At 43.1% G+C, this 25994-nt stretch overlaps 1 protein-coding gene across 10 annotated transcripts in view; it reads left to right on the top strand.

Annotated features, from left to right (window-relative positions):
- Positions 1–25994, top strand: part of WNK2 (WNK lysine deficient protein kinase 2) — a 121910-nt gene that overhangs the window by 58025 nt on the left and 37891 nt on the right. For 6 of the 10 annotated variants that reach the window (XM_057413784.1, XM_057413782.1, XM_057413776.1 and 3 more), the window contains exons 7-18: positions 423–642; positions 2942–3230; positions 6444–6640; positions 9295–9447; positions 13745–13936; positions 14987–15517; positions 17999–18307; positions 21082–21131; positions 23442–23607; positions 23688–23804; positions 23964–24131; positions 24979–25024. In XM_057413784.1, the coding sequence (XP_057269767.1) occupies positions 423–642; positions 2942–3230; positions 6444–6640; positions 9295–9447; positions 13745–13936; positions 14987–15517; positions 17999–18307; positions 21082–21131; positions 23442–23607; positions 23688–23804; positions 23964–24131; positions 24979–25024 (2438 nt within the window). The remainder of the gene's footprint in view (positions 1–422; positions 643–2941; positions 3231–6443; positions 6641–9294; positions 9448–13744; positions 13937–14986; positions 15518–17998; positions 18308–21081; positions 21132–23441; positions 23608–23687; positions 23805–23963; positions 24132–24978; positions 25025–25994) is intronic. The other 4 variants (XM_057413778.1, XM_057413777.1, XM_057413783.1 and 1 more) reach the window with 4 other exon arrangements.

Here is a 25994-nt window from a genome sequence, read left to right on the forward strand (position 1 = left end):
AAATCTAGTCTTATCCTGGCTTCTCCTAGATAAGTGTGCCTGCTATTCAGTATTTCAGAACTTTCACAAATACAGATTTTAGGGACCTCAACTGCCTGCCTAGAGGGAACCTTTTTTTTTTTTTTTTTAGTACTCTTTATGTGAGATACTCAGGAAAAACTGAACAAAGCTATAATCTGCATTTCTGTGCATGCTGATGGGGTATGAATATTGCTGAAGCTTTGTGAAATAGGAAATATCAGTCGGCAGTCCTCAGTAACACTGCAAATACTGTGTCTTTTTGCTAAGAACACAAATTTGTTAGGGATGAAGACCAAACATACAGCTAATATTTCCTACCTTTAACACCAGTTTGCTATCACCAATTTCTCTGAAACTGCTTAAGACTTGCATTATTTGTATATTCTTTATATCCATTTCAGATACGAAATTAAAGATTTATTAAGCCATGCCTTTTTTGCTGAAGATACTGGGGTAAGAGTGGAACTTGCAGAAGAAGATCATGGTAGGAAATCCTCTATTGCCTTAAGACTCTGGGTAGAAGATCCTAAGAAACTGAAAGGAAAACCCAAAGATAATGGAGCCATTGAGTTTACTTTTGATCTGGAGAAGGAAACTCCTGATGATGTTGCACAAGAAATGGTAAAATAACCTTCTGACAAAAAACATATATATATATATTTAATTGTGCATGAATCTGAAAGGACAGCAGGAACAAGTCTGGTAAAGTAACTTCCACAGAAACCATTCCAGGTGTCTAGTTTAAGCAGTTTGCATTGATTTTACAATGAATACTGCAAGAAAGGAGTACACAGGGAAGAACTAATAACTGCAAAATATCATTCCCAAGTATGAGAGCAGATGCATGAAACGGTGTTCCAAACAGCTTAGGGACCATAGAGGCCTCTTCTACTTTTACATTTCAAAAAATCTTTTGCTGATTTCTGTTAGCTGTTGGATGTCTTAAAATTAGTTGGGATCTGTTTAGTTTCAGACAGCACCTTGAAATGAATTAGAAGAGTTCAAAAGTTCAATCACAAAATACTCCACACTGAATTCTTCAAAACACTTCTTTCCATCTTTTCTGTCAGCTTTGCTTAGGAGAATGTAGGTGAAGAAACAGTATGGTCAGCCAGTCTTATCACCAAACATACGTAGGAAACTAGAGTCAAGCCCTCAGCACAGAGTTAGGAATTAGCTTTGGATTTTTTAACAGATAAGTTGAGCTTTGTGAGTTTCTGTATCTTCATAACTTGTAGGGTTTTGTTACAAAACCTATTCTGTGTTCCAGTTTCACTGTATAGTCCTTGAACCCATATTTTAATGATGCCTTTACTGCAGTTTTCTGGGTTTTCCAACGTCATTGAGTCAGAATCAGTAAGCACTGAGTCAAGAGGCTGAATCTTCTTGTGCTTGCAGAAATGTTCCTATTATAATCTAAATCCCAAGGGATCCCATGTTGTCATCATCACTCCTGTTCTGCTTAGGAGGCACTCATTTTGGTAATGTTGCCTTAGAATGCTTGGATTCACCACTATGTACTCCAAATTAGTGGGAGAAATTCGGGTTTGTCTGTCTTCTTGTTAGTTTGCAGTAGGGCATAATTCTTTATCATTATTGATGGGGTTTCAGTAGTCAGGCCTTCCAGCCTGTCCAGGCAATGTGGGCAAAAGGAACCTGAAGCCTTCTAGTGGGTTTGCATCCTGGTTAACTTTGACAACCAGAGGCTACTGTAAAAGTGCATGTCTTTGTTAAACTTCAACCATTTTCTATGTAGATATGTAGGAATAAGAATTGTTTTTTAAAAAAATACTAATATGACAGGTTTTCAGTGCCTTCCCATTGAGCTTTGTCATGAAGAATCTACTGGCACATTAGTTAATGCCATACAAGGTTCTCCGGTCATGTGTGGTGGTTCTCTTGAGTAACTCCCTTCTGTCTTTAGAATTTGCTAGGTCCATCAGTTCAGGAATGTCACTAAGGTCTGAGGGCACAGGCAGTGGAAAGTACCCATATCCATCTCAGGCTATATTTTAAGCTGCTTTGCATATATTCATTATAAGCAGAAAAAAAAATTCTAAGCTGTAAAACTGTCTTATGTTCGGGCAAGAGCAAAGAAGGGAAGTCTCCGGATTTCCTCCATGTATATAAATGCTTTCCAGTCTGTAGAATGTGCATGTTAAGGATGTAGGGAGAGCAGACAAATATCCGGTAGGTTATTATTAAACTAAAATTCATACACTACACTGTAGGAAAGTGTGCAAGCAAACAGCACAAAGATGAATTTCCTTTGTATCTGTTGAACAGTTGAATTCCGAGATGGTCTTGTTCTCTTTTCAGTCAAGTGTGGATGGTCTGCTTTTTCTTTATAAAAGTCACTCAATACTGACTGGCTTTACTGTTTAGGAGAAGTTGATTTGAGATTAAATTGTGCTGAGATTTTTTTGTCGTGATTTACTGTGACATCAAGCACAACAACGTGGGAAACTGTGTGTGCTGGCAAAGTTAAGGTGGTAATATAGGGGTAGGATGTGCACTCCAGTTGCATTGCTCAAAGAGTATTTTTCAAAAAATCATTTTTTCCTCTTTTGTCTATTCTGTTCGTTCCCCCCCACCAAAAAAAAAAGAATAAAGAAAAACCCAGCCCACAACCAAGAGGGAACCCACCCACAGTTGAATTTGCTCTCTTCTTCTCAGTGGTTGTCAACTGGTGAATAAATTTACCCAATTATATTCATGTCTTAGAAATTACACATTGGTGTTTTAAAATGTGTTAGGAATAGAAGCTTTATTCAGAGCACCCATCAAGCTGTTGATTTACTGCTCTTGTGAGGAGAACATGTAATTTCCATTCTTTCAAATAGGTGTTTTCTCTGTTGGGAAGAGTGAAGCAATATAGGTGTGTGCACACAATCTTGATGTGTTTGTGCCTCCTCTTTAGATTGACTCTGGATTTTTTCATGAAAGTGATCTCAAGATAGTTGCAAAGTCCATACGTGACAGAGTAGCATTAATACTATGGAGAAGAGAGCGAATTTGGCCGAGGATGCAGTCGGAGGAGCGTCGGGACTCTGAGTGTCTGGAGAAGCTGAAGACGCCACATGCACAGCAGGTCCAGGTCACCTACCTTTCTCACACTGGTCACCATGTCCTGTCAGAGCCAGAGGAGCCTGAGGCAGACCAGCATCCCTTTCAGCAGAATCTGCCCACCAGCGTCACCTCTGTTGCATGTAAGTCTTGGTTTGGCTTTGTGTGCATATGGTGAGGAATGTCAGAGGGTGAAAATCAACGGCAGTCTGATCTCGGTAGTGAGATGAGCTGCTCTGGAAGCTTTTGCACAGTAGCTCAAAGAACACAAGCATCTTGGGGAGATTCATAACAATCTCGAAAGAAAGTTTCAAGAAAAAGTATATTGTAGAGGTTTGGTCATACGCATTGGGAGCACCAGACCTTGTGGGTTGATACTGCAATTATTGTTGAGGTCTTCAGATCACAGAATCGCAGAACCAGAGCCTGGTTTGTGCTGGAAGGACCCTTAAAGCTCATCCAGCTCCAACCCCTGCACGGGCAGGGACCCCTTCCACTGGAGCAGCTTGCTCCAACCCCTGTGTCCAACCTGGCCTTGAACACTGCCAGGGATGGGGCAGCCACAGCTTCTCTGGGCACCCTGTGCCAGCGCCTCAGCACCCTCACAGGGAAGAGCTTCTGCCTAAGAGCTCATCTCAGTCTCCCCTCTGGCAGGTTAAAGCCATTCCCCTTGGCCTGTCCCTGCAGGCCCTTGTCCCAAGCCCCTCTCCAGGTTTCCTGCAGCCCCTTCAGGCACTGGAGCTGCTCTCAGGTCTCCCCTTCAGGAGCCTTCTCTTCTCCAGGCTGCCCCAGCCCAGCTCTCTCAGCCTGGCTCCAGAGCAGAGCTGCTCCAGCCCTCGCAGCATCTCCATGGCCTCCTCTGGGCTCTCTCCAACAGCTCCACGTCCCTCTTGTGCTGCTGCCCCAGAGCTGGATGCAGGACTTTCTCTGTCCCCCCCCGCCCCCAGGCTCTCTGTTTTGTCCTAAGCTCATGGCCCTGAAGCAAGGGCAGATCAGGGGAGGTGATTGCTCTTGTTCATCCAGTCTCTGGTAGCTACAAGCCAGTGATGTGCCAGCTCTTCACATTCAGCTGGTGACTGATTCAAGAGTGATCACTGGGCTATTTCAGTCCTGTTTTAATTCCAAGCACTGATCTTGGTCTGTCTCTGAATAAGTAACTACCTGGCTTTTCTTGCCCAGCTTGTTGTTTCTTCATTTTATTTCTGAGCATCAGGCTTATCTCTAGCAAACTGCAGGGTATGAAGAAGCAGTGGTGTTATTTCCGTAAAGTAACTTGTCTCTGGCTCTGTCTTCTAAAATCAGCCTTTATTACTGAGTCAAGCTCTGGTATTGAAATCTTAATCTGTTCATGCTTTTTAATGTCTTGAAGGAAATGTGGTCAGATATTTTTAGCTTGGAAAATTTGAAATTTTATGCAAGTTCTTGTTCTTTTTTCTGGCCACTTTTCCCAGTAAAATCTGATGTATGTATTTTGCTGCTAAACTATTAATCATAATGTTTCTGTTTTGCTGTTCTGTGGAAGTATATTTAAATTAAAGATGCATTATCTTTAGCAAAGAGACAACTGCTGCTTTAATTCAGGTATTGTACAAATTGCTATACAGAGGTCTGCTTTGAATCCAAGAATAACCAAGCATGCCTGTGCAAGAAACAAAACATTCACAAGATATAGAAATGGCCATATTTGCATAACACTCAGAATATTGCAGTATTTACAAAGCTTCCTTTGTGAAACAAAATTGAAATAATTTCCTTTTTTTTTTTTTTTTAGATCATATACTTATTTCATGCTGGCTAATTCCTTTGAGAAACACCCTAATTATGACTCTTTGTTTCCCGTGGTATTTGAGTCTGCGTGTGCTTCCCATGGTTCTGTTGGACATGAGTTGGCAGAATTCTGTACTAAATATAAGCCCCTCAGTTTATGTCTTACTCCTCCCCAACTTTTAACCAGGACTTAGTATTATTTGATAATTCACTATCAGGTACCTTTGAACAGTATCTAAGTGATGTTAGGCCAAAGACCTCTATAAATTACTGTTCTACCAATTCACATAAAAATCTGAGGTCAAATGTAGAATTGAAAATCAATAACTTAATGGGTGTAATGTGAGTTCTATAAACGTCTGAGACTGACTCACAGCTTTTACTTTAGCACTTGACTGTCATGCTCTGGGGTTTTTTGAGGTCTTGAATAATTTTTTGTAACAAAATGGAAGTGTGTGTGCTGCAGAAACCCCTGCCTTGGAGCAGGGCCATGCTGCCTCTCCTTAGAAATGAGCTGAATAAATCATAGAGGGTAGTTTAATTTTGCAAAAAGCCAGTTGGGAGAATAGTTTGTGAGCACTGAAGAGAAATGTCATCTCTGGCGCTATTAAAAAATAATTTGTTATTTAAAAGCTAAGTAAGTGAAACCTTATTTGGAGTATGGAAGAAAGAGAAGATGGAAAGTGTTGGAAAAAGAAATAGCATTTAAATTTAGCTGTAATTTAAGCCATTCTTTTGTACTTGTGTTACATTTTCCTTTCAGTTCTGAATTTTAAATCTGTTACGTGCTATGTGGCTTCTGGATACTTACGGTCTTGATTGTCTCATTTTATTTCTCAAATAAAGAAAACTGTAGCTTATGCTCAAAAAGAACCGGGCACCTGTACTTCACAGGCTTCCAAATGCATTTTAAAATCAGTAATACTCACTGGTACAGTTTCATTTCCATTGGACAAGAGTACCTGTAGCTGTGCAATTCTGCAGGTTAGCTGGGCAAACACTGCAGGAGAAACTGCAGCTGAGCTCTGAACGGTGCTGCTAAATCACTGCAAACATGCAATTTATTTTGTTCCCTGCTCTTCATCTTGAGGCATTTCTATCTACTCAATTAGGATTTGATTTGCTGAACTCGTAAGTTGTACAGTACAGAGAATTTTCTAATCTTCAGTGCTACTAATAAAAAAAAAAGGTGTTAAAGTGAGTGCATCCCTGGGAGATGTAACCCTGAAAGACTCCATGATCTGCTAGGAGCTCTACAGTCGGGGTTTGCTTTCCTTTCCTCCTACAAAATGTAGGATAAAATGTAGTATAAATGTCTGCAATTCTTAATGTCAACCTTATGCCCTTTAAAGGGAATATCATGTGCCTAAAATATCATCGTGCACAGAAATCCATGGGGGTGGGTCTTGGCTTAAGAGAAAGCAGTGCCTTTTGTAGAAAATTACATTTGTGTTGTATAATTAATTTACTTAATGCAAAGGGCTGGGGTAGTAAAAATGCTAATGACATAAACCAGTGTTGACCTTGCTCTAAAATCATTACTTGAACGTTTGGAGTTGAGCTTTTAATGAAAAATATTGTTCTTGCAGCTGACAGCACATTCGACAGTGGCCAGGGGTCCACTGTTTACTCAGACTCCCAAAGCAGCCAGCAAAGTGTCATCTACTCGTCCCTGCCTGATCCGGTACCTCCTGCTATCCAGCGGGTGTACAGCCCACCTCTGAGTGAGAGCCAGGCTGTGCCTCACGGCCTTCAGCAGCTGGGGCACTACCAGCAGCCCTCAGGAGTAAGTCTGAAGCTTTTACAAATCATTTTATTCTCTAGATCAGACTCAGTGGCTCGTTTATAAGTCTTGATTTCAGGACATATGGATTCCAGAGCTTGCTTTATATATCCCTCACTAGCTCTATTGATGGTGACTTGCTCGGTAATGCATTTCTGGTTGGTCTGCAATGTGCACTTAGTAGATGGTGTGTGGCTCTATTTGCCATTCTGAAGAAGTGCTTCACCAACAGATGTCATAATTGGGGTAAAAAAGCTTCTTATCCCTCCTTTGTCGCTGAACTACATTAGTCACTCTGCAGTGATTAGTTTTAAACTCATGCATGTAGTTGAGAACTGTTCCTTGGGTGGTATTTTTTTTTTTTTGTTCACTGTCAGTATAGCCACACGTTATTGTTCCTTCATTTGCATGAGAACCTCTTGGGTCTGATGTTTCTTCTTGATGACAAAGGTCACACATCCAGTCACTGCCTGGGCTCTGGGTTTGGATTTAATCTTGCACAGAGTCAGTCGTGTTACATCCATTACTGAGGCTCCAAAATTAGGCACTGATTTTGTAGTAGCCAGACATTCACACTTGCTCCTGGTTTTGTGTTGTTATGACCTTGACCAAAAGCAATTAATGGAACTACTGGTGCAAGAATAAACGCATGTGAGTTAACATTAATCTTCAGGTGCTTCCAGTGAGAGGCACAACATGAGTGTTGTGCTTCACTTCAGAAGCTGGTGCACTAACATGTTCCAGTTCCAGCCTGCACTCATCACACATGACACCACACAGCAACCCCAGCATGGCTTTGACTCCAAACAAAACATTCCTTCCTCAAGAACCAGGAGAGGAAAACGCATATCTGCAGACCAGAGAAGAGGCAGCGGGCATATTGCCTCTGGTGGCACTGGGGACCTCTGCAAACCCTGTGGAGCTAGTATTTCCTCAACAATCTCATCAGACATGCCCAGCTTGCTTATTTCAGTCTAGCCAAGATCAAATGTGTCAGAAGCCTTGATGCCTCTTGAAAGCTCTCATTCCCACTGTGGGAGTAGCCAACTCCCACAAAACTCAGTGTCTCAAGGGGGAAGAGGCTGAGACACCACGTGGCAGAAGTTTAGACCTGTCTCTGTTCCATGAGTCTTTACAATACATAATTAGCCAAAAGATCAGTTCTTCTCCCACGAGATCTACAAGAGTTGCAGAGAACATTCTGCCTTCAGCATGCTCCAATGCTGAAGAAGCCAAAGTATCTGGACAGTCCCAGTCCTGTTGTAAAGTGTGTGCTGGCAAAGCACTGCTGGCAGAGAGTGAGCTGGTGGCTGCATCTGTGCCGAGCAGTGGGAGCAGCCTGCCTGGTAAAAGTGGCAGTGATAACATGGGAGGTTCATCTGTTTGTCTCTTTGTTTCATCCTTCTTGACTAAGGAGAAGAAAAAATAAAAGCCAAGGCCAACGGCTTTGTCCTGCTTGATCCAGCTTTACCCTAATTTTTGGGAAGTGCCTGATTTCCCCTGGTTCTACCTTCTACTTTCCAAAATGCCTGCAAGAAATTATGAAGTATATTTCATGAATGCACTGAAACATGACATGTTGACCTGAAGATAAAAATATCATCCTTGGACTCTGTAGCAGCTCCCTCCACTGTGGAAACCAAATACATCTCCTGGGACACATCCTTCCTTAATTCTTGTTCACCTGGAGGCCCAGCTTAACAACTCTAAATATAGCACTCAAAAGGCCCATCTTAAGCAGTATTTTATTAAATTGAGCTGTGCGGCACTCTTAGAGCAGACTCATTCTTTCCATTGATAGGTTTCAGTCATTTTAACCAAATGCATTACCTTTGTTGTGATTGAGGGTTTGGAAAGATAAAAAACTTTATTCACAAGCAGGAGATCTCTCATAGCTTTTAATTTTCTGATGGTTTTTCCATGTGTTTTTTATTCTTGTAATAACTTAGGTAAAAAGTTTCCAGGTTTGAAAATCTCAATAAGCATAGGAAGTAAAGTGTGTCTCAAAACCTTCCATTTTCCAAGGGAGATTATTTACCAAGATAACAAGCACTTCAGTGCAGCTGTAGTAGTGTTGTTTAGGCTTATGAGCCTCAGCCTGACATACTGTTTATTTTTAATTCATCTGCTTTGCTTGAGCCAGAGTTTGAGAGAGCCGCTGTTGTTACCAACCTTATCTGAATTTTTGTTGTTATTTTCACTTCTTCTGTGGTTTTAATTTGTTTCTCATTTCTCTGTTCATTTTCTTACCATCCTTTTCAAGTAAAGTATCTGCTTTTGGGGAAGATAAAGATTCTTTATGAAGTTATAAAAGTCTTGGTGAAGATTTTTGTTTCACGCAGTTGATGGCTTGTTGTTGTTGGTATACCTTCAGTCACTGTGTATGTGCTTTGAGCGGTTTTACTGGTCTGCAGCCTTGCTTCTAGAAGAAATGCAATGCACTTTGGTTGCCTTATTTGGAATTTGCTGACTTTTTGCCACCTCTACTTAGATTAACTAACTTTCCTTGCAGATAAATTTTCATCATTTTTCCCGCCTTTGTTTTGGATGGAGCACCGAGTAGACAGGTTCTTTGTGATTTTATCTTTGATATGTAGCCGTAGAGGCTCATGACGTGCGGGTTGCTCCTCTCTAAAGCAGTGCTCTCCCTCCTGCAGCCTGGTGTCCCCACAGTGCCAGCTGTGCCCGCCGTGGTGCCCCAGCGGCCACAGCCCTACCCGGAGCCAGCAATGCCGTTCCCTGTGGTCCAGCCCACCACTGTCGCCTCCCTGCCACTGGGGCAGCCGCAGCCAGTGCTGGCCGGCCAGCAGGTGAGGGTTTGGCTGCTGCTGAAAAGCGCTTTCCCTGTCCCTTGCTTTACCTTACCCCTTGCCTTACCCTGCCCTGCTTTGACCTATGTCTATAGCACGTTTGAGGTGTTAGAGGCCATGAAACTGCCACTTGAGAGACTTGGGGATGGATGGAGCAAAGGGCATTGGGTTTAAGGGATGGAAGAGTAACAAGCTTGAAAACAGTTGTGTGATACCTTGGAATGTTTTGATGAAGTTTAAGACTTCTCTTCTGTTGTGGCTTAACAGGCTTAAAGCCTGGCTTTTAACCTTTTATTAATTTTGCATTATTATTTGGCAATGCCTTCATAAAAGGTTATAAAGAAACTCTGTTGCCTCATGTCAACTGACTTTAAATCCTCAGCAATGCTGCTGCTTTTGGACTTGTGCAGAGATGTAGTTCAGTATAGGCATCCAGCCAGTAGCTTTATCTTAGAATCGTAGAATCCCAGACAGGTTTGGGTTGGAAGGGTCCCTAAAGCTCATCCAGTTCCAACCCCTGGGAACACCTTCCACTAGAGCAGCTTGCTTCAAGCCCCTTTGTCCAGCCTGGCCTTGAACACTGCCAGGGATGGGGCAGCCACAGCTTCTCTGGGCACCCTGTGCCAGTGCCTCAGCACCCTCACAGGGAAGAGCTTCTGCCTAAGAGCTCATCTCAGTCTCACCTGCTTTAAGTTTGAGCCCACTCCCTCTTGTCATTATAGTCCCTGATGAAGAGTCCCTCTCAGGCAGCCTGGTAGGCCCCCTTCAGATATTGGAAGGCCACAGAAGAGTCTGTCCCTCTCTGTATTGTCTCCAAATAATAATTCTTTGTGCAGCTTGAATTATCAAATTCCCCCCCAAACCTGTGTTCCTTAAAGGCATTTCCAAAACATCTCTCTCCAGGCAGGTTGTGGTTGCCTCTTTTCATGGAGATGGGCTCAGCCTGAGACACAGACCTGTATGACCCTGTAATTCATGGCTCATCTTTTGTGATTCTACCAAAGCTTGGCTTTCTTCAGTAGAAACTCTTGACAAGGCGGGGGAGTGTCTGTATTGTTTGTGACCAGTCTCCAAAACTTTTTAGTTAACATTTTTCTTACAGGTTGCCTTTTATACCTGTTCTTCTGTAGAAGACAACGTAATTTGGTCTTGTAAAACATATGCTTATGTGAAGTTTTATTACACGTCAGGGTTTTTGTCTGATGGGTAGGAGTATTCTCATGGTTCTCAGACAAGAATCTTACATTAGGCAAACGTAGAACCTCAGCAGTTGCACAGGTCTCTCTAGTGGCCTCTGGAGCTTTATGCTGAGTTCAAAATCTGTTGTTTATTTTCCCCTATGAGTAGATGCTGGTTTGGAATAGGATATTTGCCCAACTTCCACGGTTTCTTTTGCATGCCCTCTTTTCACAGCACTGCTGTCTCTTGAAATAATTCTAACCCTGATAGTGACAAGATTTAATAACTAGTCTGTGTTTCCTAATCTTGCCAGGAAGCCAAATCAAAGACTGACTTTTTACGGTATTATTATTACAGAAATAGGTAAAATGATAAAGTTTCTATGCAGAACTTCCCAGAGCACCCTGTGTGCCTTGGAAACAAAAGTAGGTCTGGTGTTCCCAGAGTCTCCAGGCTTGATGCTGTGAGTGGTGGAGATCTGCAGTCTTTTGTAAATGAGTGGTAGGGCAGGTCAACACAAGAATGAGAAATCAAGGTGAGAAAATTCCTCTCCCAAACAGAATGAGATGTATTGATCTTGTATGAATACACACTGATGGCTCAGACACACGGGGTCAATGTTGCTGCATCTCCTCAATGTTTTTCTTTGTTTCCAATTTGGATATCTGTGCATTTACAATATTAAGATTATAGTGGAGCACAGTTCACATAATTCAGTTGAATACTTTTTGCTCTCTATGCTTCATCCAATTCACAAGCATTTTGTAAAACACAAGATGAATTTGAAATGGAGGCTTTAGGAAGCTGCTTAGTTCCATGAGGATATTTTTTTCTTGCTCTTAGCATAGTGTTTTCTTGAGTTGAAGATGGGTTAAACAGCCTGTGCCAGCTCAGTCCTCAGTTATCTGTGGACAGCCTGCCTGTACTGCAGATTAGTCCAGCCAGGGACGCTGAGTTACCTCTGGGTGCTGCCAAGGTTTACTATCTCCAGCCCAGCATCGTGTGATGGGACTGTTCTGCTCCTGAGTTGTGGTTGGGTCCGTGGTGCAGATCTTTAGCTGTGGGATGAGCAAGCATCCCCAGTGCCTCAGGTGGGCTCCATCCCAACCAGTTTACTCTGTCCCATCATCGCTGCCAGGCCAGCTCCTGCTGAGCCACTTGTTTGCATTGGCACTGCTGTTCCCTTGAGTTTGACGGTTTAGGTGAGTAGATGCCCCTGATTTCCTAAAACCTGGAATGGTAGAAACTGCAGTACAGAGCCATGTCACAGAATCAAAGAATGGTTCGAGTTGGAAGGGACCTTAAAGCTCACCCAGTTCCAGCCCCCTGCCACAGACAGGGACCCCTTCCACTAGAGCAGCTTGCTCCAAGCCCCTGTGTCCAACCTGGCCTTGAACACTGCCAGGGATGGGGCAGCCACAGCTTCTCTGGGCACCCTGTGCCAGTGCCTCAGCACCCTCCCAGGGAAGAGCTTCTGCCTAAGAGCTCATCTCAGTCTCCCCTCTGGCAGGTTAAAGCCATTCCCCTTGGCCTGTCCCTACATCCCTTGTCCCAAGCCCCTCTCCAGGTTTCCTGCAGCCCCTTCAGGCACTGGAGCTGCTCTCAGGTCTCCCCTTCAGGAGCCTTCTCTTCTCCAGGCTGACCCAGCCCAGCTCTCTCAGCCTGGCTCCATAGGAGACCTTTTCTGCCTGGTGGAGTTCAAAGCTGAACCTCATGTTGCCCTGACGTAGATCAAGCAATAGAACTGTTGCCTGCCTAGAATAAGCCTTTTTGGGACCAGAGTTAGAAAAAAATAATCCAAAATCATTGTTTTTTTAATTTAGTGTGGCAAGATGAATATTTAGGCAGGACTGACAGACCCTGCAGGAGCTCAGCTGGTGCTATGCAGTTATTCAGTGCTCCCTCCAGCATGTCTTGGGCTGCTTGTGGTGTTCAGCCCCGGACACTTGATACCAGTTGCCAAATACTCTTTTGTTCACTGATCTTTGCATTGGAAACTGTCAGTGACCTTGGGGTGGACAGTATCTTGCTTCTTTGATGGTACTTCTCCAGTTTTATTGCATTAATTCCTAAAAACTGGTTGAGGAATCCTGACTCCAAAAAATGTGCAAATATTCTGGTAGTGATTTATGGTAGATGTGGTGAAGATGAAGGATTAAAACGCTTGGCTCTTCATTTGCAAGTTACCTTTTGACCCTGGGGCATGTCGTCAGTTCCATGTGCTGCAGTGCCCAGGTGGAACAGTCAGTCCTGCAATCCAAAGTAGGTCAATCCAGAGCAAATTGGTGCCTTAATGCCCAGCTTCTGAGACAGAAGTTTTATTTTTAAATCTTTCAGCATTAATTAGAGGAAGTGCAGGAGGAGGTGCCGGTACCATGGGAAATGGGAAAGTTTGCTACTGATTATTTTCAGTTTTAATGCGGCTTTTTATTTCTCTTCTGTAGTATAAAATCTGGCAGGCCAGTGGGGCACTGTTTTCCATGGAAGGGTAAAACTGCTTTTTTGGCTACCAGTGTTGTTACTACGGCACCTCAGAAATAACTGGGATCCAGCTTCTACTATAATTACTGTGTTTTATTCATGTCTTAGATAACAAGTGTTGTATATTTCAATGCCTGCTACATTATGTAGTCAGCTTTTGGATGCCAAGATTAGCTGGGCAGGAATCTTGGAAGTTAGTAGGTGGGTATTTTACAGGGCTATCTAGAACAATCTCTGGGATTTAAAGTCTGAGTCACTACAAATAACCTTTTCAAGACAGTTAGAACTTGCCTTTTCAGATGTAATGTATCTTGCATTTAAATGTGTTTTAAACATAGGCTCTTGTACAGTGTTTAAATTGTGAGTGTCCTTCTGTGAACCACCCCTGCTCTGAGCAACAGTTTTGCTTTGACCATGTGGCTTGAACTGGAGGGAGGATCATAGAACCATGGAATAGTTTGGGTTGGAAGAGACCTTAAAGCTCATCTAATTCCAACCCCTGCCACGGGCAGGGACACCTTCCACTAGAGCAGCTTGCTCCAAGCCCCTGTATCCAACCTGGTCTTCTGATGGCTATGTCTAGTGCACTGCTTCCTTTGTAATATATGGGCTCTAACCTTTCACTTTTCTTTCCCAGCAGCAACCCATAGCCCAGCAGGCATCCCTGCAGCAGGTGCTGGCCAGCCAGCCCGTTTGCCCCATCCAGCCTACAACCCATCTGCTACCCCAGTATCAGCCCCAGACCTCTCAGGTGGCAGCCAGCAGCACCCCACTGAAACCTCTTCAAATTTCAACTGTGCCGCAGCTTCCTCCGGTGGCCCCTTCCCAGGTAACACGTTTGGAACCCGTGTGTGAATACATCCGTTTCAGTAAAGCTTCCAGCTAATAATTAACATGATTTGTGGGGTTCGTGTGGCTATTTTGAGTGCATGCCATTTTAATTAGCCCACAAGAATATAGCTTTTTCCTAATCCCTGTACATTTCCTTACTATTTGTTTTCATTTGGTGAAGCAGAAATCTCCTCTGTGAGCAATGCTGCGGCATGCCTACAGAATCCAGTTCGTGGCAGTTACAAAATTGCAATAACTGCTGCTTTTTTTATTTTTTTTTCTCCCCCCATGCACCTCCCCCCTGGCATAATCTCTTCCCCATCCCAGGCTTAAGAGCACGAGAAGTTGCCCATTAATTTTTTCTTTTTCTGAGCTCCCGATTTCCATGTTCCCCACCTCTCCCCTCCCTAGCTCTCAGCCCTGTTTCTGTTTTCAGTAGCAAGGATGGACCCTTTCCTTAGCCTGGTGGAAGGGTTTGTTGGTGCTGTTAGAGTGTTTGGTAGTGACAGGCACCATGATGTGAAGCAGCTTCCACCAAAGGGAAGAAACAAGCTGCTTCCATGATGATGACAGGGTAGTTACAGTCTGCTGCATCACTGGGAGATTTTGGTTGCAAAACCCCTTTAATGGGAGCTTCCGTGCTGCTTGGGTGGCAGCCAGCCTATTTTAAATTGTCTTACTGAATTTTGCATGAAAGCATTTTGCATTTTATCTGGTCCGATTCCTTCTCATTGCTGTTAAAATGAAAGCAGCTTTAATTAGTATGTTGCTCGAAGGCTTCAAGATAGTCTTAGAAATAGCATCAGTCTTGTGAGGTATAAAAACATCCCCCTCCCCCAAATTTTTTTTTCCTCTTATACTAGTGATTTAAGTATAATCAGTTTTTATCACTGTTTATAAACCTCAGGAAATGAATGGAAGTGATTAACAAACAGACATAATTATCATCATGGCACAGGTGATTTTTACATACTTGTATGGCAAATGAAACTACTTTGTACCATCAGTGAAAGCACTTGCAATTTATGTGATATTATATTTTTTTCAGATTCCTCAGTTTCCTGTCATTCCTGCAATTACTCCTCTGGCAGGACTTGACAGCCTTCCTCCAAACCTCTCTGATTTACCTGCTGCAAACGTGCCCCCCATACCTGCTCCTTCTCAGTATTTTGCTCCAGCCGTGATTTTACCCAGCCTCCCCATGAACCCCACTCTGCCTATGGCACCAAACTCCCCTGCCCTCCCCATGCAGGCAGTCAATCTTCCTCATACCACCGTGGCTTCTTTGGTCTTGCCCTGCCAAACAATAGTGCCAAATATGTCGGCTGCTACGATCCCGCTGCTTGCCGTGGCACCGCCGGGAGTGCCAGCGCTACCGCCGCACCACGTGGTGCCCCAGCTCTCCCAACAGCAGATGTACCCGGCCACCTTCCAGCAGATCATTCAGAGCGAAGCACCCTCTCCCCATCACACGCAGGGCACGCAAGCAGTATCCCAGGCGCAGCAACCTCAGTCACTCCAGCCAAGCGTAATCCATCCTTCTGAACAGCCTCTGCCTGTGCCCGGGGCTGGACACCAGGTAATGCTCTGGGTGCGGGGCTGCAGGGTGGTTCCGAGCACAGGTGATCCTGGGGCTCCCACGCTGTACACTCATAGCAGGGAGGTCTCTTCCTTGCTGCTAGGATGGTTTGTTAACTTCTTGACCTCAGTCCTGGAGGTGGTTGTTAGAGCTGTGGAGCAGGTGAGGTCTTAACCTAGGGCCAGGTGAATATTTAGGCTACAGGGAATAATCTCACGGGGTTTGGAAAGTGAGCAGGTGAGAGCACTTTCTGAATTCCCCCTTACTTTTCCCATCTCAAATATGACACAAGAACAAGCTGTCGTTCTCCTGTGGCAGGAGAATGGGTCAAGCTGTGGTAGCAGCCCACCCAGCTTTGCTGGTGCCTTTACCCCGATCTGTGCATGATGCACATGGGCTGCTGTGTGCAAATCCTGGGTGAGCTGGCAGGGGAGACAGAGTAGTTTTGATGTAGAATAGCTTTAAAACAGTAAAGGGAATTGGCGATTCGTTAATGACTCCAGCAACCTGCATGGAAGAGGTCTATTAGACAAGAATGAATTCTAGCTGCAGACCATTCCCCCCTCAAATGAAATGAAGCATAAAATGGAGCTTCTGATATTAACTCTACAAGAGAGCTGGTTCAGGACCTGTTGACAGAGTCTGTAAATACTTCTATTGCCCTATGTGTGATATGACAACATGAAATGCAGTCTGATCCAAGCAGGAGAGAGCACTAAATCTGTTAATTAATAGCATTCCTGAAAACCTCTATTCTACCACATCACTTTGCCGTAACATATTGATTAAAGTTCATAGCGTCCCGTTTCAACCTGCCATATCATGGCATCTTCAAAGCAGGACATAACTTTTAACTTTCTTCAGCTGTATATTTGGTACAGCAGTACTGTTTGTGACACTGTAGGCAACATGGAGCTCAAGACAATTACTGCTAAGCTCATTAGCTGTAGTATTTCTACTGGCTTTAGAGGGAATTGAATCAGGGAGAGCAAGCAGAGCAAACATCAAAGCTGGGGAATTGATATTCCCAAACTGTCCTGACACGGTCATTAGCTATCGCACATATTAGCTCCACACATACTAGCTAATATGTGTGGAAGATTTGTCCAGTAATATTTTTCAGGAAAAAAAGTCACTATTACGAACAAAATGGACAAATGTAGAGGAATATTCAATAACATTGTTCTATGTCTCCAAATGCTTTTAATGGAGAGGTATTTCTGTAAATAAAGGTTTTCCAGTGCAGTGCTGTTGTGGCAGTTGCGGTTTAGCACTGCCCTGTTAAGTTTTGCCCAGGTGGGTTTTACACGGGACCGTTTTGTGAGTTACTCTCGTTGTACACCAGAGTTGCTACTCTACCAACCTCCACTTAGGCAGTTGTGTAACTGCTGTGTGTTGCAGAGCACATCATGTCTTTATTTCTGTCCACATGAAAACCTGGAATCACAATTCCAGCTCATATCCGGAATACGCAGAGAGTATGCAGTAACAAAACTATGTGGCCTACTTCTCGTCTGAAGTCTCATCTGAGTCTTCATTTTTTTAAATATATATATATATATCCTCCAAATAGGCTAGATCTCTAAGTGATGATTCTACAAAAAAGTAAAAGTTAGGCAAGAGTTTTATCTAATAGTTAAAAGCCTTTTTTCTCCCATATTTTCCTTTCTTTCCTTTTTCCCCTTCCCACAAGCTTAGTCCCCTTGGAATAATACATGGTGTACCTAAAAGGAGAATGTTCTGTTCTTAAATATACAACTCAAAAGAACTGTTATGCAGAATAACAACAGTCTCTAAGGTGGTTGGCATCTGATTGCATCGGTCCAGTTCCCACAAAGTGCTTACGCACACAAGTTATTTTAATGCATTGAAGAAATCCACTGAGATAAATGAAACTTCTTCCTCTGTGCATGTAGCGCAAGGAAGCATTTGCAGGACTTGGAGCCTTGGTGCTTGGCATGTGTCTTAAATATTTAAACTAAACAGAAAACAACGTGTTCCGCAAGGCACTGGTATATATCCAGTGCAAAAGAGCTGATTGTGTGGTCTGTACCAGTGTCTGGGTCCACAGAGAGAGCAGAGTTTTAAAGAAATACTGATTTTGATTATGCCCGGGGTGCCTTTTTCTCAGCATGGCCATTGTGGTGGCTCAGTGAAAGCAGAGCAAACTCTTCAGGACAATGAATTCATAATCTAAGATTTTAATTTCTTAGCTACGTATGGCTTTGTTTCTACAAACTAAATAGCACCTGAGCAATACACACATTGTCATAATGATGGAGGAAGAATCTCTGTATTTTTATTTGGTTGTTTCAAAGCAAGTTTCAGTAGTTACCTGCCCAAGCAGAGACCATGCAAATACAGTCTCGCTCAGAATTACAACCCTTTCTCCATGAGCTCTGGTGGCCTTGGTGAGTGGTCGTGTAAGTCACAAGCACCCTGAGCAGAGGTTTGTTTTAACAGCTGTCTGTTGTGTTGCAGCAGATGACTGGACACACTCAGTATGCTTTGGAGGCTGGAGCCCAGGTGCCCGTGCTGCCGGTGCAACCCTCCATAGTCATGTCACCGCCTTTGCAGCTGCAGCCCGAGCTGTTGCCACCCCACGCTGCTCCGGAAAGTGTTTCACAGCTCCATGGCAGCCTTGCTGCAGCCAGTCCACCTGTGCCCGTAGATCACTGCCTGCCTCTGCAGCCTTCTGGCCTGCTCCAGCCTGAGCTTTCCCAGCCACTGGCTCAGCAGCTCCCAGCTCCCTGCTCAGCTGGCCCGGCACTCGCAGAGACATCTCAAGAGGTACCTTCCTCTGAAGTAACTCACCAGCCTCACCCTTAACATTCTTACTTGCTCCTCTGTGAAATAATGTGCTTATTTCACAAGGGAGATTATCCCCTCTCATCACATAGAGCCGCTTGTCCCAGATGATGGAGGCTCTGGGTCAGCAAATAATTGGCTGTTTCAGATGAAGCTGGGAATTGCATGCTGTACCTTGTGGAACGTCTCCTTGAAGTGATGATGCAGCAGGACTAAATACCTCTTTGTCTGTAGCTAAGCATAAACACAGAGGCAGAAATTACTTTCTTTTAAGTGCTGGGGGTCAGCAAGAAGCTGTTCTGTGGAGTTTCATCCATGTTTTGTCCAGTCTTGTTTTAAATGTTTCAAGCACTTGTGCGACCAGCCATCATTTGCCTTAAGAAACTGCTTCATCACTATGTAAAACCTCTCATGCTCCTCAGCTTGAGCCTTATTCCCATTTCATTTAGTGTTGTATCCTCCTGTATTGCTTGAATTCTAGTCTAGCCCTGGGATTCTTGTTTCTTCAGATATTCATAGGCATTCCCAATTCTCAGTGGTCATATAAGCAAGATACTTTTTACTGGATTTCTTTTTAAAACTGTCAGCCCCCTCCTGTCTGCTATTTTGACTTTTCTTTCCACACCCATGATGGTTTAACCTTCAGTCTTGACAGAATGTCATAGAACATTTCCTTCTCTTCAACTTTTTAATAGACATCCATAAGCAAAGCAAAACAAAGGTGTTGACATTCATATCAGATTTCAGTAAATAAGTCCGATTTGTTCTCCGCTTCCGAGTGGAAATGTGCCTCAGCAATTCTGCTTTTGGAATTCTTCCTCTTGAGGCTCTCTGTTCTGGGCTACCTTTCTTCCCAGAGCAACAGTTCCCATCTTTTCAGACAAAATCTCTTTGGTTTTACCCACGCTCTCATGCACTTGTTGCATGCCTTGACCACATGGCACAGCCTAATTTCAGCAGAGGTACATCTTATCTCCTTTTCCAGAAGATGTTCTGTAAGGATGCTGCTAACACTAAAACCAGATTCTAGTTCCCCGTTTTGCCTGTTCATCTAGTAGCAACCTTATTCTTGTCAAATAAATATTCATGCATTGACACGCAGGACATTTCCTGATGAGTTTCTGTATCCTATTGGTCAGATATAGCAAGGATGGTAGAACCCATGTGTAGTGCTTCACTTGCAGGATCCCCAAGTAACTCCTGGCTGTCCTATCCCTTGCCTATTTTTTCTGTATGCACAGCTCATGTTTGGTTCAGTGATGTCAAAGCTACATCCTTCAGTGCAGGGTCCATCCCATTAGAGAGAGTGGAAATATTAATAAACCTTGTTATTATTGTGCAGTGTGATATGGGGGATACAGGTGGTCCTGTATTACCTGAGAAATCCATGCCCACTGAATCTGTCCTGTCTCTTTATCATATCCCTAGGAACTTTTAACCCCTGTTTTACTACCATCATTCTCATATTTCATCTTGTAAGTTAATTCCCTTTTCTCTCAATTTTAAGAAATTAATCCAGTATCATAAGATGGTCAAATTAATCAACGTGGTCCCTGTGCTGATTTTAAAACATATATTGCTAAGGTTTTCTTGGGTGTAAGAGAAGTTTCATATCTGTATATATTGGAAACACTGCATTTTGTTGTTGCTCTGCCATAACATTTTTATCTCTTCTCTTTGTTTCAATGTGTGGCAGTACTCACATTCAAACCAATCCAAATTAATCAGGCTAATGAGATTTTGTAAGGCACTTGATCAAGTGCATTGCTAAAATTTAGATATATTATGTCTGTGTTCTCACTGTTCATTAATTTTGCAGTTTTATCGAAACTGCAGTCAAACTTGGCATGGCATATGTGTGGCATTATAAGCAAGGAGTGGAGCTGACTGGTTAAGTGCTAAGCTTTTAACTCCAGTCTACCAGCTGCTTTGGTATGAAGATGTAGTGATGTCAAGAGCCTTGTTTCTAGCTGTGTGTCTATAGAAGGATTTTATAGACATGTTTGTAAATATATATAAATATATATTAAAATATATATTTATTAATATATTTGGGGTGCGTGTATATACATATAGCTATATACGTGCACGTGTGTGTCTGTGTACATACTCGGTATGTTTTTGTAGTCGGGCCATTAGCATCATCAGCACAGATTCTGTGACAACAGGTCTACCCAATGCAGAGTCACACGTCTGTCCTGGCACTGCAACCAGTGAAAAAGGGAAGCTTTTAGGGAAAATATCTATGATGTAGACAGCAGGAGGAGATGGTGTGAGGGCAGTATTTTTAAATGAGTTTTCATCTTGTATTTGTAAGTTCCCCAGAAATACAATAAGCCAAATACAGTGAAAATAAATTACGTATTTCAGGAAAATATACAAAGCAATGAAGAAAATTAGCTTATACTTTATACCCATTCAAAAATAAAATTAGGTATGAGCTGATGTGCACTGGTCCTGCAATCAAGTTTTCCCATTGTGGTGAGAACTGTTTTGGTTCTTTCATCACCTCTTCTGCTTTAGAGACAGCAGAAGGGAACTAGCACATTAGTGGCTCTGTCTTAAAAGAGAGAGTGATGCTTTGGACAGAAGTAATGTGGGGAGGGTAAAATGAGTTATTTATTTCTTTTCAAGTTTCAAGAAGTTAAATGGAATGGTTTAGAGTTACTCGTGTCTCAACAGCAAAACCTTTCTTAAAGGTGTTTTTATCTGCCGTTACAATGCATTTACTTAAATGACTTTTTCTTACATTTTAGGAGCAGGCAATACAGGACAAACTTCAAACTCTGTCACAGAGCTGTGAAAGGTATCATTATAATCTTTTTGGCATTAGAAATGTTTTCTTTCTGGAGGCTGTTTTTCCTCTTTCTCTTTCCAAGACTAGGTCAAATGCCTGCCCTTTGCCTTGGGCAGGGGCTTGAAGATGGAAGGGTGCACATCTAGTGAGACAGCTGCAGATGTGCTGTGTGCCTGTTTTGGCCCCTCAAACTCTTTTAATTCTCTAGACTGGGTGCTGCATCCTAGACTAGATGTGTGTATGACAGCTTTCATTTCAGCATGTAACTTCCCTTTTTGCTCAGGTAACTGAAGTGGTACAGTCCCTGGGGCTGCTGTTGACTCTGTATAAAAACATGTTACTCCAGTATAATTTGATATATAGTTTATTCTCTCTTTGGGAATAAACTGGATATGTCTGTACCACCTTCTGTAATTGATCTTCCCCAGGTATGTTAAAGGGAACAGTTTACCAGTGAGTTGTGTGTTGAACCACTCAAAAGTTTTTGTAACAAGTGGCAAAACACACAGCCAAAGCCTCTTCTATGGTTTTGCAGTACATGAGGTCACCCTCAAGCTTAGTAATGCTAATGACAGAAGTAACGATAACCCCAAGAGGCAGCTCAGCACTCCTCAAAAAAAAAAGCAAATTGCAGTTTTTGCCAGCCCTCATCTGCCTGTTTCTGTAATCAAAATCAGAAGGGGAAGCATCAAGGTTCAGACGAACCACTGAGGAAGAGCCCTGGAGAGGAACGCTCGCTGCTGGACTGGAGAGGGGCTGAATGGGGCAGGACTCCCCTCCCCAGGCATCTGCTGCTTCTGTGCTACAGCTCGCAGTTTAGCACCAGCAGTAAACTAGATTTTTCGTGGTTGGGATTAGAGATAAGGTAGATACAGACAGTGTATGTTCATAAGCAGCTGAATGCCTTCCCTATGGCAAGAGCCAGCACCAGTTCATCCTTACTGGTTATAAAGCCTTGGGTTAAGGATATTAGTGACCTTTTTCTGTGAAATCTTAATTTTTCATGACTACAGGTGAGTTCTGCCTATAAGTAAGTTAGACAAAATGAGTTCTCTTTGTCTACCTAGCCCACTGTTGAAAGGCACATCAAATTTTCAATCGTCTTTTGAATTGTAATGTGCCTGTTCCAGAGTTGTGTTTGAAAATCTGACTTTCCTGACTGCCACAGCGTGGAGAGTCTGTGCCAGCTCACACGTCGTAATCTCAGAGGGAGCTCTCCCTGATTCAGGTGCATGGATAACTCTGTGCTAGAGCTGGGTTGTGCTTTTGTACAGTTGGAGGGAACAGCATGGGAATCAAATGGCTGGCAATTGCAGCAAGGGTGTCATCTAGAATATATCCAGTGCACAAAATATGTTCACTTCCCTAATACATGAGTTACACATACAAGGTAGCTGCAAAGGGAGTAGAAATAAACTGTTCTATGCAACTAGTATAAAATAGGAACTGAAAGCTGTAAATTTAAGAAAGGGATCCATAGGTTAGGCTTAAATTCTTTTATGCCTGCCTGGCTAAATGAGCACAGGAGTAGATTGTCCAGGAAGGTGATGAAATCTCACAGGGGCTTTGTAAGACCAGTTTACGCACAACTGCGTGAGGACTGGTAGACAGAGCTGACCATACCTTGGGGTAATAAAATAGGCCAGATGGCCTGACAGAGTTCCTCTGAACCTCTGAAAAATTCCTGGAAATTACTTTCATGTTGGGATCTTCTGTGCATGTCATATTAAAATCAGATTGTTAGCTGTTGTTTTGACTGCTAAAAATAATATAGTGTCGCTGGTCGTCTGGGATATTGGGGCACAAAATCTCTTTCTGATCCCTGAGACCTGCAAAGAGAGGAGAGTCAGTCCTTTACAGGGTGCTGTACTGACTTCTCTTTTCTTTCATCTCCAACAAACATCACCTGACCCTGTTTAGACCTTCCTCTGTGAGTGCAGATGGGCAGGAGTTGAGAAAACTGGACCTTAGAAAAGCAGCCACTTCTCTGAACTTGTGGAGTTCAGAGAAGGACTGTCAGGATCCCTGAAGTGAAAGGATTAGGGGGATGTAGTGATTTATGAAGAGTGATGGTAGTTTCCCTGTGGTATTGGCAGAAATGTCAATAGACCGTTCCTTAGCAGTATGGTAGCCAGGGCACGTGCCTGACTTGAAGTAATTCCCTTCACTTACTGATCATATTCCAGTAGTTGGCTCAGTTTAGACCAAAAGTGTGCAGATGTGTTCTTAGGGTAGTCTTTGGTGTTGTTACCTATGCATAACTCTATTGTGCCTGATGGTGGTTTTATTTTGGGGGGTTTCTTCCTTTCTCTTACAAAGCTACATGAGTCCAGATGTTGCTTCAGGTAAAGAGATGAGTGACAGCTTTGAAGGAGCAATAGGAAGTGGAAAACAAGAAGGAAAGTCTTCAAAGAAACATAAGAAATCTACACGTGCACGTTCACGCCAGGAGAAGTCCAGCAGACCCAAACTGACCATATTAAATGCAAGTACAGCCTCTTTGAGGGTGGCTTTAGGATTCCTTTGCCTTTGCCAGAAATAACTGTTGTTAATCTTTGCCTGCAGGTTTGTAACACGGGGGATAAGATGGTGGAGTGCCAGCTTGAAACACACAATCACAAAATGGTGACTTTCAAGTTTGATTTGGACGGTGATGCACCAGAGGAAATCGCTACTTACATGGTAAGACTTGGTTATGTGGCTGCCTCCAGTCTCTTGGTGCACTAGGTTGCTTCAGCCAACTTGTTCTCCTGTGTTTATTGTCCAAGCATTCTAGTAGTTGTGGAATGGAGCATTAATGAAAAGTGACTGTGTTTCTCTTTATTTTCATGTGGCTTATAGGTAGAGAACGAATTCATATTGCAGAGTGAAAAAGAGACATTTATTGAACAGATGAAAGATATTATTGATAAAGCAGAAGATATGCTCAGTGAAGATACAGAAGGAGAACGAAGTTCTGATCAGGGAATGAGTCCCCAGCAAGATACTGATAGACTGGAAATGGGTGAGGTAAGAAATGTTAAATAAAGATTTCTAGTTTGATTCCTTAGAGCCAGTTACTGTAAATTAACGTTACATTGTGTGTTAAAGAAAAAAAAAAGTTTCTTAGCTAGAAAAATAATAGTTTTACTCCATTAAAGCTTACAATGTGAGTGCTTCTTGGAATGATGCTCCTCTTGCATTGATAGGCTGGGGAATTGAGTGAAGAGAAGCCTAATGAGGTTCAACAGGGGCAAGTGCAAGGTGCTGCACCTGGGGAGGAAGAACCCAAGTACCAGCACAGGCTGGGGCTGACCTACTGGAGAGCAGTTCAGCTGGGAAGGACCTGAGAGTACTGGCAGATGATAAGTTGACCATGAGCTGGCAGTGTGCCCTTGAGCCAGGAGAGACAAGAGTATCCTGGGGTGCACTGGGAGGAGTGTGGCAGCAGGTTGAGGGAGGTGATTCGTCCTCCTCTGCTCAACCCTGGTGAGGCCACATTTGAAGTGCTGTGTCCACTGCTGGGCTCCTCAGTACAAGGAAGACAAGGAGTTGCTGGAGAGGGTCCAGCAGAGGCCACAAGGATGATCAAGGATCTGGAGCATCTCTTATGAGGAGAGACTGTGGGAGCTGAGCCTGGTTAGTCCAGAGTGTTGTTAGAAGTGGCAGAGCACTGGCACAGGCTGCCCAGGGGGTTGTTGAGTCTTCCTTTCTGGAAACATTCAAAACCAGCCTGGGTGCATTCCTGTGTAGCCTGCTCTGGGTGTCCCTGCCTTGGCAGTGGGGTTGGACTGGATGATCTCCAGAGGGCCCTTCCAACCCTAGCAATTCTGTGTTCAGAGACAGTTCTATTGTTTTGTTCCTGTTTTTTCAACAGGAGAAGCGGCAGTCTCAGACGAAGACACCCGTGTACCAGCAAAATGGTAAGTGTGCCTTTGAATACAAACTTAAGCTTTAAGGTAGTCATGAGTGTGCTAGATTCAGGAAGAAACTCACCAGTGTTTGGTGGTTGGAAATATATCTGAAATATGGGTGTAAGAGTGGTCCCTCCTCTTAGCAACCTGGATGATCACAGGGGTATCCTGAGTGAATCTCACATCTGGGGACATTTAGGGAAGCCCTGGATTGCACGAGCAATTGCATGATCAGTGGTGAAGAAGTCAAGAAGGTACAGGCAAGCAAACTCTTCACAACCATGACTACATTTGCAAGAGAAAGCTAAAATATTTATGTTTGTGTTGGTAATTGAATTGACGTTTCTAACCCAAAACTTTTCAGCTACACTGGTGTTACACAGTCGTATCTTACGGGTTTTACAAGCAAATGGAATGGGAAGGGAATTGGCCTTTGGTTCTCTCTGTAAGTTTCACGCTGGTGAGAAAAATGTAACCTCTGCTGAAGGAAGCAACGTTTCCATGGTTCCTCTTACTGCATGTGGCACTTTATTTGCTCCATGCTGAAGGGAGCAGAAGGATAAATGAAAACTTCCAAGTCCAGAAACTGTGAATCCTCCAAACCAGACTTCCTGCTCAAAAGCTCTGGTTTATTTTTTCCATGTAAACAGAACAGAATTTTCTCAGTCCACCTTTTTTAACATAACCTTTATATTCTACTAATGAAAGTTTAAAAGTGTATGTGTAATTCTGGTTTGCCATTGACATATGCCAGGCTTTGAGATAAGATGTGGAAGAAAATATTAGCTAGAAAACTTCCAACATGGAAAAGTTAAACTGGATGAACTTGAACAAATCTTTCGTCATGAGAAAATGTCTACAGCACGTAACTGTTACTCTTCTGAAAGTGTGAATGCTTGAAAATGACTTAAAATATGTGGCAGAATCAGGAGGCAGAAGGGATGATAATCAAGTTAGGAGTTAATTGATCTTGGCTACT

The sequence above is a fragment of the Pezoporus wallicus genome, unplaced genomic scaffold (assembly GCF_028554395.1).
Source record: "Pezoporus wallicus isolate ANWC-B61680 ecotype Strahan unplaced genomic scaffold, APGP_CSIRO_Pwel_v1 contig_8649, whole genome shotgun sequence".
Taxonomy (NCBI): domain Eukaryota; kingdom Metazoa; phylum Chordata; class Aves; order Psittaciformes; family Psittacidae; genus Pezoporus; species Pezoporus wallicus.